General features: G+C 43.0%; 1 protein-coding gene across 10 annotated transcripts in view; it reads right to left on the bottom strand.

The window, feature by feature from the left end:
* The window catches only part of HSF2BP (heat shock transcription factor 2 binding protein), a 30238-nt gene extending 17094 nt beyond the window's left edge, over window positions 1-13144 (bottom strand). For 4 of the 10 annotated variants that reach the window (XM_064646968.1, XM_064646975.1, XM_064646969.1 and 1 more), the window contains exons 1-4: window positions 13010-13144; window positions 10828-10978; window positions 6343-6446; window positions 2181-2330 (exon numbers count right to left, since the gene is read on the bottom strand). In XM_064646968.1, coding sequence (XP_064503038.1) covers window positions 2181-2330; window positions 6343-6446; window positions 10828-10978; window positions 13010-13045 — 441 coding nt within the window. In that variant the 5' untranslated portion in view covers window positions 13046-13144. Of the gene's footprint in view, window positions 1-2180; window positions 2331-2458; window positions 3408-6342; window positions 6447-10827; window positions 10979-12556; window positions 12653-13009 lie in introns of those variants that run through there. The other 6 variants (XM_064646972.1, XM_064646974.1, XM_064646973.1 and 3 more) reach the window with 6 other exon arrangements.
* Window positions 13145-14064: the final 920 nt, after the last annotated feature.

The following is a 14064-nucleotide window of genomic DNA, read 5'->3' as shown; positions in this document are numbered from 1 at the left end:
GAGAGCAGCCATGACGGTGCTTGAGCTCAGATGGTGCATGAACCCTTTGCTGTCCATGTAACTGCTGCGTAAAACCATCAGTTAATATGAGAAATTGCTACCTAAAGTCATTTGTCACCACATCAGACAACTGAGGTAGCAGAACACCTTGTAGAATCCCAGATCTCTCAAGCTGAAGCAAGCCTTAGTGTCATTCTGAAATCAAACCTGCAGGTTGCATTTCCCTGCGAGAACCTCGTCATATAGGGTTGAAGCTTTTTGAATGAAATCTAAAACAATGTCATGGGAATTAATTCACTACTTTTTTGGCACATGCAGGTAGGAAACCTTGAGAACTCTCTCTCATGCTGCTTCTCTGGATGTTTCTTCAAGTTCTCTCTAGGAACATTACACATGGGCAGAAACGGCCCCCAGTGCCTCGAAAACTTAGTTGTGTCACATTTCAAATCTGCTGCTTGAGTTTTGATTTTCCCAGCCCATATGGACACAAATGGTGTACTGGTCACTGACACCATTTCAGTCCATTTGCATTATAGGACTGTAAGAAAGACCTACTTCTGTATTGCTGCAAATACAAAAAAAAAAGCTTGGGCATTGTTCCCTAAGGCATGAAATGATTCTGAACTGATGCCACCTTCCCCACGCACTTAAACATCAGCATCCATTTTAAAGCACTCTTGGTGTTCTCATCCTTTTCTGTAGTTCATGGCACCTTCTCAGGGGAGGGGGAAGATGCTACAGGCTGTGAAACTTGTCCCAAAATAACCCAAATCAAAAACTCTGTATGACAAATTTCCCATCATCTTTTAATGACCTGACTCATTGCCAGTTATAATCTGTGGCTGACACAATTCCACACAATCCATTTATGTTTTCCTAGTAGTCTTGTTGCAAACCCAGGCACGTTTTTTACCACGTTATGTGCACCATCACAAGAAAACGAAGCCCAGAAACGTTGCCATGAGCTTCACCAGAAGTACAGCAGTTCAACAAGCTCTAATGGTTGCTGGAACTGACTACAGGAGAACTATTTTGCATTTCAAACCAACCTAAACCCCAAAGTATTGCATCTTCACAGTTATGCTTTTTATGTTTATACAAATCTTCAGGTAACAGTTTTGTTTTTACCTAATTCTACTGAATTTTAATACCTAAGAATGCTTTCAACAACCTGCCTTTTGTTGTAAAATTTATCTGCTTTATATAGTGTTTTAGGAGACTTTTTTTCCTTAGTAACTGCTGCTGCTTGGATCTTGACTCACCAGAAGTTATCACCAAAAGGCATCATTGTACAGCTTTCTAATGTCCAATATTGTTGTAATTGTATTTTGGTGCATCCAAACTAGAACACCTCTTACAAACACACTACTTTATGACTTACTATAATGAACTAATCCTATTCACTCAGCTGCTCACCATGCTACTGAAAAATCAAGCCAGAAGAAATTGTGGCTTCAGTTCACTCAGATTAAATACAGCAATTCCTTCTCATGTTGGCTGTGTCAGGAATGAAAATCATATTTTTATCAGGCTTGTTCCTCTGATCCCTCCTAATTCCATCAGCTCCACTTGGCAGTGAAACTGTGTTAGTTGTAATATTACCACTGTCATCAACTGTTGTTGTTTTGGGGTTTGGGTTGGGTTTTTTTTGGTTTTTTTTAAATAATCTACCTGTCCAGATTTAACATTGAAGATTTAATCAGATCCCCTAGAAGCAAGGCTCTCTTAAATTTCCAAGAGTTATGCAAGTATTAAGGCAGCACAAACACTTAAAGTAAGTTGAGAATCGATGGATCTGTCTTCCTTCCATGGAAATAGCTCCTCCAAGCTCCCTACAGGCATGGAAACTCCTGCATATGCCCAGGAATTATTTTCTCCTCTGTTAGCTCGTGAAGATATTTACATTGTGCTGGCTGTAGCCTTGCTTCCAGTTTAACTGTGTGTGGTGGAAAACAGACAACCCTTGTTTGGAAATGTGAGAATTAATTACTTCATTTATTCATAACACTTCATAACTCCAAAAATTCTTAAATGAGAATGGATGAACATGCAAACCAGAAAACATTCTTGCTGTCCAAAGAGTTTCTGAAATATATCCTGAAAGTGTGACACACAGCAAGGTCCTTATTTTAAAGGCCTGACAGCATTACCAGGGGTCAGCATTCACCTGCCATACTTACTCCTCCTAGAATGGTTTTCACAGCCTCCTCGTTGCTGGACACCCCCCACAGCAAGGTGCAAACAGCAGCCCCCATCTCTGTGCAATACTCTGCCTGCTGCAGGAGCTGCTGCTTGGCCTCGTTCAGCTGCTGCCGTAGGTCCAGTTTCTCCTGGAATAGCACAAGGAAATTTTGGTTGCACTTCCTATCAGCCACAAGTTTCCAGCCCAAGGGACAGAACAAGACATCATGGCCATATATGAAATGGAGGGACACCCAGAGCAGTGGCAGACATGTACCTTCTCCCGTGAGCTGTGTCTAAGCAGCCAGGACATTGTGGAGGCTGACAGTAACCAGAAGCCTGTCCACAAGGTCAAACCAAGTGACCCTCTGAGACTGAGTGGCACCCAGACAAGCCTGATAGGAGAGTCATCTCCTCCTGAGCAAACAGCTCCATGTCTCCTCAGGAGAGAGGGCATTTCAGCATCAGGGGACAGCCTTCCCTGATACCTTACAAGAGATACTGGAAACATCTGACAGGAAGGGAGGGTTGCTCTGTTTTTCAAAATTCCTTTAGCCAATATGGCTAGATATCTAGGATAAATACTGTTGTCTCCTCCAAATTTTTTCTATTGGTATATTCCTGATCAGCAAAGTAACACAGAGTCCCTGGAAAAACATATCTAAGGTTTGAAGTTTGGAGGGCCTTTCATATCAAGAAAGCTGAGGCACCACTGTGCATCCGTCAGGCTGGATGGGGCTCTGAGCCACTGGTCTACAGGAAGGTGTCCCTGCCCAAGGCAAGAGGACTGCAACTGAATGATCTTAAAGGTCCCTTGCAACCCAAACCATTCTGTGATTTTATGATTCTATCATCACCTAAGTGTTTCAATTTGGCAGTACTTCTTCCCAATCACATGAGAAGCTGGCTGGAAGAATATCCTGAGACCGGGTATGATTCCAGGTCTCACTGCCTTCCAACCAACTGCCACAGGGGTAGTGAAGCTGCTGCACTTCTCAGCTTAGAGCCAGCACAGACAGGGAGAGCCAGGCAGGGATTCTGCAGTCTGTGGTTTCTCAGGGTGGGTGGGAGCTCCCTGCTATCTCCAAGTAGGGTGGTATTAGACAGTGCTGCATGGAAAGACAAAGGCCAGTCAAGAAAAATTATGCTAATTCACATATTAGAAGAGAGGAAGAAAGAAAGAGAGAGAGATTTGCAGATCACACAACATCAAAAGAACAGAAGGATCTTACTCTGCCCACTTTACAGACATGGGATTTTCAGATTCACCAGAGAAAACACCTTCCTCAGCCCAGCCTCCCCAGCGTGTTTGGATATCAGGATGTGAGAAATGAGAAGGAATCTTTTCTGTGTAGACTTTGAAAGCACCTAAACAGAACAAGACTTTCAACCATATATTGTCATCAAGATTTTGAAATCGTTGTCTTGTAATTTTGGGGGTTCACCTCAATGGTTTGTGAGAGGGTTTGGAAAGAACAGAAAAGCAAACTCACCTGAAAATTTATGTAATGTGATATCAACCAGCACAAAGCTGCCTGTTCTCTGTCTGTCAGCAATTACCTGCTGAGCCCCCTGATCACACCTGACAGCCTGATTTGTGCTGCTTTATCGTGCTGCTAATGGAACATGCAGGCGAGGATTTGTAAAGTTCAAATTAAATTTATCGAGTAGATTTCTGTGCATATTTACTCTCTGGAGTCTCTTTCACCTTACAGATTAACACATGCAAAAGACTGATACTTTCTGGTGATTTCAAAGGCACAGTCTCCCAGGAAAAGTCTCCTATTTCTTAATATTTTGATCGTTTTTAAGTAAATTGGCCAAATTCTGTCTTTTACGTGACTCATTGCCAGGCCTATCAGCTTTTCTGCAACCATATGAATCAACAAAATGTCCACAGGCATCTTCCTACCTAATCCCTATATTCTCCCTGTCCTTCCCACACTGTCCTTTTCTTACGAAAATGTATCTTTAATACATTTTATTTGCATTTTGCATTTGGATGCTAGTAGTGAATAGTAAGACATAAAACCCAGTAAATACCAAAGCTAGATCCCCCAACAAGGACGTAAAGCCAGCACAAGAAATGCCAGAATTTTTAATAGATCAAAAACAGCAACAGAACAAAGATATGAGGCAAGGGAAACAAAATAGTACATTCAAGAGCCAGGAAAATAAACGGAGCCTGCAAAAGCAAATAACCAACTGGAAGCAACACTCCTGAGAGTTCACAGCACAACCCAATCCCTGTGCTGTGCAACACCACCATCTTCAGGAAAGGGTCAAGGCACAAGAACACAGCAGTGCCCAAGTATGGAACTACAAAAGGACAGACAAAGAAGACATCACCCAAGAATAACATGTGCACTTCAAGTTTTGCTCAGGTTCAGAAAGCACAGCAACTCCCTGATCAGCGACCCAGCTCTGCACAGAGATTTTGGAATGCAAAAATGTTGATTTATGATGGTCTCAGAAAAGGACACTGCTCAACCAGAAAATGCATTTACTTTATGTTTGTTTCAGTGAATCATTTCCTTTTCCTTCAGAAGATAAATATTTAGCAAATAATTCAGAAACTTTATGGAAGGATGCCTATAGCAGAGCAACCAAATGAAAAACACCAGGCAAGTGATTAACAGGACTAAAAATCACATATATACACACACCATCTTCTTGTAACCTGAAGAGCTAAAGGACTTCACATCATAAGCACAATCTGCTCATACCTTCCTGGCATATAACAGAACCCATTGTCTAAATGCTATACTGCACAACAGCAAAGACATGAAGAGAAGAGCTTTGATCAGGAACACCAAAACAACTACTCTATCCATGCTTTAAGCAAAACTCATCCAAAAGAAAACACAAACCCAAACCACCTGCCATTTATTTAATTGTAGTGTTAACAAGATTAATGGGTGGGACCCACTTCATTAATATCTAAAGCAGCAACAGTAAATCTTACAGGGATTTTGTCCTGGATGGTTACACAACCGAGGATGTGGGTGCACAGCAAAACTGTGTATCTATTGCTGAACTGCAATAGCTACCCCTGCTTTGAAGGAATATCCAGATAGACAACTATTCCATCATACCAAACTTCATTCCAGAATGGCTTGTCCATGCAGAAGTTCACTAAAACTATACGTCCAAACTCTTCATTTATTCCTTTTCAAAAATGAAATGATTTCTGCAGATTCATCTATCTCTGTGCAATCTCAGCTGTAGAACTCCAACAACACCAGCTTCTGCTGAAGATGGCTCCAAGGAAATGAACTTTTGCAGCAAATAATCACCACTGATTCTCACAGACACCCATTTGAACCCCGACTGCTTCACAGAAGACCCACAATCAGAGAAGTCACTGTCTTTGTTATTCCTTCATTGTTCAGAATCTCCTCTCTCATAATCACTAAATACAATATTGACAGAGCAAAAGGAGCCCTGTAATTGCTCTTTGATTCGCAGATGTACATGGCAATTGGATCAATATGTGCACTGAGAAAGACTACTAACACCAAAAAAAAAGGGTGCATAGCTCACAGAAAGCCAAAGAGAGGCTGGTTTCATTCTGTACATTGCATTGCTTAAATTATCTTCTATTGTCCTCTTTGAAAATACGTTATAGTTACATTAAAGTCAAAAGAACTGATTCTGTGAAGTACATTTTCATACCAGCTATACCACAATCTTCCCAAATACCCAATGTTTTACTTCAGCATGTTCATATAAACCAAATGCTTGGTTTTTAATGTCACATACACCAAAACAAACCCTGCCAAGAACCTGTATTTTGACCCCATACAACCACGCCCCACACAGCATGGACTGTGAGAGACTCATGCAGGTACACAGGAGTTTTGTACCTCAGTGGTTCCTCTGTTTGTACACTTTGACTACTTTTTGGGACTGCATCCCACAGTATTTTGCCTAGGTACAATATTGACTCTTTTGCTTGGAAATACCAAAAGGGGAAAAACCCATCAGCTATGAACTTTTAGGTTCATAATTTCCTCACCACCTGACTATATGGATAGAAATCCCAGACTGCTTTTCATGTTCATGTCACAGAATAAATCCTCAGTCTGAAGAGCAATAATTACTGCTTTTTATCATTAAAACTCAAGCACAGAGATACCAAATTTATGGCAGCAAATCTACCTTCTTCTCTCTCATGCAATCTGCCTGGGCCGTTTCCAGACGGGCTTTGAAGTGTTCACAATCCATTCTCAGCTGCTGAACTTCCTCCTCTTTTTTCTCCAGGTCTGTGACAGGATAAAATCAAGATAAACGAAGTGACACGTTATGACCAAGGGGCTGCACTAAGGAAAAGAGAATCCACCAAGTGCAGCTTTCCCGAGGTGCTGTGGCTGTTTGCTTGTGCGAGATCACCTCCCCGTGGCTAAACCGGGATCTCACCATTTGCCACATCACAACACTTCTGAGCAAGTAAATGAACATGTTTCCGATTTAAAAATGGGAAAGACTGAAATAATCACATCCAGCTGTAAAATACAGCGTGCTGATAAGGTTTGTTAGAATTTACTAATTTTTCTGCTTTGTTTTAATGATGGTTTTCATGAAAATTCAGTGAGTGGAATTTCACTCAATTCAGTGAGTATACTGAAAACCTAAGAAAAATACCAAGATCATTCAAAAGTGTGTGTTTCAATATATAACATAAAACTTCTATAAACAGTAAGAATGAAATGCAACTCTTCGAAATATTTCAAATTAATGTTTATAAAGTATTATAAGTAATCTATTCTACTGAAAGGTGTCCTCGCCCACAGCAGGGGGTTGGAACTGGATGATTTTTAAGATCCTTTCCAACACAAACTGTTCCGTGATTTTATAAACTATTTAAACTTTATGTCAGTTATAAGCAAGATTTATGATTCCCTTAAAAAAGTTAATTTTTTACATTATCAGAAATACATTCCAATTTAGACACTTTATTTTAGTGAAGAGAAATCAAGTTAAAAGTCTATTTCACGATCATGGTGCCAGTTTTAAAAAAAAAATCATTTTGAGGGATATTTTTAACAATAGTTGTGTATTGTATTTTACTTTAAATCCCATAGTCCTGGATGATTAGTATTTATACTGAAATAAAGGAAATACGCTTAAGTAGTTCCAAAAAGTAATGTCCAAACAGCACCTACTGTAATTTTGGTTAGCTTAAAAAAAAAAGAACAAGTTACAGCCCATTTTGAGCACCATACACTTGATCTTGACAGTTTGGTCTATGGTTTAATGCTTCACATACTTCCCCTTACACATGGTCAGTATTTTTTAATGTGGTTACCAAAAATCATAAAAAGACAATATCACTAAAAAATTATCCAAAAAGTCAGTCCCATTCACCTCTGACTATTTGGGTGTGAGTCTTAAGTAGCTGACAGAAAGATGTCTTGAGCCTGAGCGAACCTGTTTATCAATAGCAGCCAAGAACCTGTTTATTCTGGTCAGGTACATCCAGTGTCCCTTCAACAAAACAAGCTCTCCTGAAAGAGAAGAATCACTTCCAGCCTTTGAGAGGAGGGAATCCAACCTGAATCCAGCCAGTAGACATACAAAGGTGCCACATCCTTCACTGTCAGACTTAAAAGGTCCTGGAACAAAACCTGAGCCAGAAGGGGAACAATATTAACTACTGAGTGTTAACACAATGTAACCTTTATTTTTAAAAGTGCTTCAGATAAAAAAGGATGTGTCAACATCCTCTAAGGTATCGTGATGTTTTATGTCGAAGGAAGAAAGAAGGATAATACTGGAAGCTGCTGAAAAGAGCCCTACTTGTCTGTGCCTCATTTCTGGAAACTCCCCTACTATGCCCAGTCAGCCCTCCCAGCTGCACCTTTGCTCTGAAGAGAAAGAAGCAGCTTTCACTGTCAGCTTGGGTGAGCAAAGAAATAAGAAATGGAATTCTTATACAAAGAGGAAATATGTAACTTTGCCACTGCAGTGGTAATCAGGCTCTAAGAAGAAGTGGCATTTGCTCCTGAGACAGTCAGAGACTCAACAGTAGAACAAGGCACTGGGCACAAGAAAGAAGAGGAGGCCACATTTCAGGTGTGAAGTAGACTCATTCTCATCCATGCAAGAGATTTTCTGGACCAGAGATCGAATCTCAAAGCTCTGGGACGTGGAGAACATAGTACAATTAGGATGAATGCTGACAAGTGATGGAATTCCAATTCTTCTGATCCAAAAGCTGGATCTAGGTTAAATGCTATTTTTAACACTTCCCCAGTAGACTGAGTTCACAGAATCACAGAATAGTCAGGGTTGGAAGGTTCCTCAGGAGATCATCCAGTCTAACCCCCTGCCAAGGCAGGGTGACCCTGGAGCAGGTGACACAGGAACATGTCCAGGTGCGTTTGGAACATCTCCAGAGAGGGAGACTGCACCAGCTCCCTGGAAAACCTGTTCCAGTGCTCTGACACCCTCCAAAAAACTTCTTCCTCATGTTGAGGTAGAAACTTCTTGTGTTTTAGTTTACGGCCATTGCTCCTCACCCTGCCACTGGGAACCACTGGAAAGGCTTTGGCATCATCCTTATGTTCCACTAAACGTAACACAGAAAGATTTTTGGAACTGTTTTTCTAAGTTTCCTGAAGCCAAACACTCTCCCTGAGGAGGGTAGCCAGAACAAAACACACCTTTTTTTTCTAAATGAACAATTACCCTGACAAAAGCCTTAATGAAGACCCTGACACCAGCCTGAAAAGTAGGTGTTGGCTGCACCAAGCACTGCCAGCTCAGATCTCAGACACCACTCAAGGGAACCTCCCGTAGGAAATGGGTATCCTACTGACCCAGACACACCAGTAAAACATGCAAAGATCTCAAGGTTTCTTCAAGCTATTCAAGACTCCATCTGTGTCACAACCAAATGGGCCAGAGGTGTTGAAGGTCTCTGACTATAATCTGTAGTTCTTGAGGAACATGAGACTTTGCCAAGAAGAGGAGGAACTTTGTGTTCACAGTGCTTAGAAAACTGCAACAGCTGATCAAAATCTGTGGAGAGATGTACAAATCACACATTAGGCTTCTGCAAGAACAACATGAAAAACATCTCCAGGAGCTGCCAGGACTCCTGCAAGCTTCACATGCCACACCAAGAGACTGTATGTAATAAGCAGCACCATTCTGAGAGTGAAGGCTGCTTGTGTCCCTCTTATATCCAGCCTTTTGTGATCTGTATGCTCCAAAGCCTGCTTTTGTCTTATGGCATGATGCAGAGGTAGGAGCAGATTGGAGCAGCAAAAATCACCACTTGACTTGTCCAGCTGCAGGGGCAAACAATGGCCAGAGCCTGAACAAATATTAAATGACCTCATTAACTGCAAGAGAAAACTCTGCTGTGACAATATACTCTCTAGAGTTCAAAGGCTGACTCAGCCTCAGGTCCTCCCCCTGAGGACCCAGAGAATGCTGGCCAGACAGCAGAACATTTAAGGAAGTCTTAAAATCCCCCATGTTGATTCCACAAACCTGCTGCTAGAAGACCCTGACAGTGTCTCCTTGATGTTTGGCACAAGGACCATAAGAAGGATCAGTGAGAGAAATAAGCAGTTAAAAGAAGGATCTGACTTAGTCGAGGATCTTGAACACTTAATGCAACTGGAAACAAGGTCTTGATGCCTTGCAACAGCACAAAAGAACATTTCCAGATCCTACATCTCTGCTTGTGACATGGATGACATGTCAACTAGCAGTAGGAGAGGTGGTACAGCCTTCCCATCTTTGTTAGGATTTGATGGCACGGAAGAATCTTTCCAAAATGTGGATCATTGAGACAGCTGGAAGCTCTGCCCCAATGTTATTTGGTCAGAAACAGGCCTGGGGGCTCTATCTTACTCTTTCCTAACTAGCTGTAACAAACTAATTTTCCATTTATCACTTGATATTCTAGAAGAGACAACACTCCATGTAATCTGTCTCACTGCTTGTCCTGTGTCTTTTCAGGTAAAACCAACTCCTAGGACAAGAGCTGAATTGTTACAGCTGCATGGAAGCTACAGGCCAGGGATGGAGCTGGCTCCAATTTGGTCCTGATGGCATGTTAGGAATGGTGTAATTGTTAAAAAATTAATGCACAGAAAAACATAACACTGAGAAACTGCTTGTGCAGACAGCAGTAAAAACACTTTTATTATAGTCTTCAACTTTTTTTTAATTAATAATTTCTATAGTAATAGAAATATGCACACCAAAAAACAAGATAGGTCAAATACAATGATGTTGTCTCTTCCTTTAACTTTTTATCCACTGCTATTTACCATCATTTTAAGTTTTTATTTTTCTGTGCAAAGTGACTTTTTGAAAACTAGCATGCTTTCACCTTCTGTCAAAGGGAAAACATTTTTTCCTGGTACAGCTCCCCTTACAGCCTCAACTAAGTATGTTTTTATCCACAATAAAATATTTTTAAAGATTAATTTGACATATCTGATTATTTCTAATGCAGTCTGTAATTTCCTTCACTACAAACACGTTAATTTGCTGAAGCAGCCACTGGACAGCAGAGTTTAATCTGGAATAACTCCACAAACTCTACAACTATTTGTAGGGGCACAGCAGTTTGTTCTAAGTAGTTTGGGCAGAAACTGTAAGAGACTGTAACATGGTACTACTCACTTGATTCAATAGCATCCAGTTTCTGGAGTGTCCCCAGGATATCTCCATTCACTATTTTGGGTAAAAAATCTCGCAATTGCATAACCTCAGTTGTCAGCCTTTCCAAATCCCTTCTTCTAACTTTAACAAATTCCTCTTTGGTCTCAGCCTTCTGAAAAAAAACATCAAAACAAAACAAAAACAAAGAAACCGAGAACCAAACGGAGACGCTGTTACAGCCTTGCGGTGCTTTTCTGCTTGAATATTTTTTCTATGACAAAAATATTCCTCTGTGTGACATAATTTCAGAAATTCATAACCTTTTAAAAGAGAATAGTCCAGTAATTAAACCCAAAAGTCTTTGAGATGGACCCTTTGCTGTAATCTAATTTTTGCCATTCTGGCCTAAAGTAAGTCATATTACCTCTCTGTATGTTTCTTCACCCAAAATGTGTGCAATGCACCCCAGAGTGCTGCAAAAATTAACACACAGACATTTTAAAACGTGAGCAGCCATGCATGTGCCAAGCTGTTGTTTCATGAGTGTTGCAAAATATGATAACTCAGTTTTTTAATTAATTCAAATATTTGCAAGATCCTCAGTCCTAAATTACAACAACTCTTCTGGAGGAAATTGCACTTTGTCAAATGAATTTAGCTTCTGTGAAGAGCAAAAATTATTTGCAACCCAATCCCACATAAATAATTTAAACCCGAGGTAAGACAGAAAATGTTTACTGGTTTCCTCTTCTGCCAAGCTATTGCTTTAAAATAATTTTAATTCCATATTCCGATGGAATGTGTGTTAATCTTGAAGTTATAGAGCAATTTTTGTACCAAAAAACTCCTAAATTCTAATTTCTGATGTACATGCACATGCACACTGCTGGATCTTAAAAAGACTGCCACATACACTGACATAAAATAGGTTTTAACGTGTTTTCACTAAAACATCAATCACAGAAGCTTTCAAAAAGCAAGATTATAACATATCTTAGTACTGTTTTGTACTTGACTGAGAATTAGACAAACGGAGGTCATCCTTTCTAACCATTCCCTATAATTCTGTCTTTCTGCTTCCCTACTTCCTGAGGTTAAACTTTTCCTTTCAGTTTTGCTTCCTACTCTATTTCTTTCCCAGCTGTCTTTCAAAGCCAGACAGTTTTGGTTCAGAACAGGTCAGTCCCACCTTTCCTGATTCAGAGAGATCAAAACTGCAATGAAAATACGGAAGATTTTGCTTTCAGCTGGAATTACATGCTCTAAGTTGCACTTAGGAAGTGCCTGTGGCAAAGGGAGTACGGTCAAGCACAACCACGTGACGTGACCCAAGAAAAATGCAACTCATTTACGTCTCATGAAAGCATGGAATAAGCACATGGCAACAGGACTTTACAGAGGAAAACCATCTGCATGTCAGCAACCAGAAAGGACAGAGACAATTCAGTACTGCTCAGAATTAGGGAGCACAATTTGGTGCTTAAAAGCATAGAAGTAGCTCTGTTCACTTGCAGAAGCTAAACTCAAACAAAATACATTGTGAAGTACTGGGATGGAGATATGAAATATATGGCAAGGAGAATATTCTGATTTACAGTTCCCACTGTAAGCAAACATCTTTACAGTGCTGCAGCTACAATGGACAAGTTTTATTTTCTCTGCTTAAGCAGCTACTCAGCATCTCCCTGCACTACAACAGCATGCTAAAAGCAAACACAGACAACGGGAGAGTTTTGTGCCCAGTTCTTACAGTAACACCAGGTGCCTGGATGTAGATTTGACTCCAGTCCTCGCAGAGCTCTTCCACGAGGGTCAAGTCACCCAGTTATGCACCTGAGGTCACAACCTGCGTGGTGTGAATCCTGTGAAGGGAATCCCCCTTCCCTGTCTGGCAGTGGGATCTGAACAGGGCAGAGCTCCCAGGGAAGGGAATCCCCTTTCCCCACCTGGCAGTGGGATCTGAACAGATCCCAGCTGGCGATGGATACCCGGCATGGAATCGCTGCCAGCCCTTTCTCCACTTACCCCCCGCCACCCCAGGGTGCCACTGGCACCGCTCCACAGCCCTCACCGCGCTCCCCTCTCCCCGCGGCCCCTCAGGGCCCCACAAGGCCCAGGACGCCACAAACCCCTCATCGGGACACCCCACAGCGAACTCCGGGCCGGGCTCAGCCCCATGCTCCGGGCGGGCCGCTCGCGATACCTGCGCGTCGCCAGCGAGGCCGGCGCAGCGCCACATCGCGACAGAGGCGACAGCGGGGACAGAGCGTCGTGCGGGGGGCGGGAGGGACTGAGGCCGGCAGGGACTGAGGGCGGGACGGGCCGCGCCGTGGCCACACCCCCTTCGCACTTAGTGGGCGGGGTCGGGGTGTGGGCTGGGCGTGGTCTCCAGTCAGGCTCCGCCCCCAGCCCCGGCCGGAGCGGCCCAGGGAAACACCGGGACAACGCCGGGATAACACCGGGATAACGCCGGGATAACACCGGGAAGCCGGGAGCGGGAGCCGGAAGCCGGGAGCGGGAGCCCGAGCCCGGCCCTGCTGCGTTGTCGCTGTGTTGACGGCTCCAGCGGGTGACATTATCGAGCGTACCTGCAGTAAATTCGCGGAAGACACCGAGTTGAGCTTGTTGGGAGTGTTGATCTGCTGGGTCTGCAGAGGGATCTGGACAGGCTGGATCGATGGGCCGTGGACAGTGGTGTGAGGTTCAACAAGGTGAAGTGCCGGGTCCTGCACTTGGGTCTCAACAACCCCCTGCAGTGCTACAGGCTGGGGGAAGAGAGGATGGAAAGCTGCTAGGTGGGAAAGGGCCTGGGGATGGTGGTCATCAGTCAGCAGAACATGAGCCAGCGTGTGCCCAGGTGGCCAAAAAGGCCAGTGGCATCCCGGCCTGTATAAGTGTGACCAGCAGGAGCAGCGCACTGATTGTGCTCGGCAATGGTGAGGCCACACCTCGAGCTCTATCCAATTCTGGGCCTCTCAATTCAGGAACGACACTGAGGTGCTGGAGCAAGTCCAGAGAAGGGCAACGGGAGCTGGTGAAGGGTCTGGAGAGCAGAAGTCTGATGAGGAGCGGCTGAGGGAGCTGGGGGTGCTTAACCTGGAGAAAAGGAGGCTCAGGGGGGACCTTATGGCGCTCTACAACTCCCTGACAGGAGGCTGTAGCCAGGTGGGGGTCGATCTCTTCTCCCAGTCAGCCAGCGACAGGATGAAAGGACACAGCCTTAAGCTGGACCAGGGAAAGCATACGTTGGACATTAGG

The sequence above is a fragment of the Pseudopipra pipra genome, chromosome 2 (assembly GCF_036250125.1).
Source record: "Pseudopipra pipra isolate bDixPip1 chromosome 2, bDixPip1.hap1, whole genome shotgun sequence".
Classification (NCBI taxonomy): Eukaryota; Metazoa; Chordata; class Aves; order Passeriformes; family Pipridae; genus Pseudopipra; species Pseudopipra pipra.
Note: the sequence above shows the minus strand (reverse complement) of the source record. Positions and strands in the feature narration are given on the sequence as shown.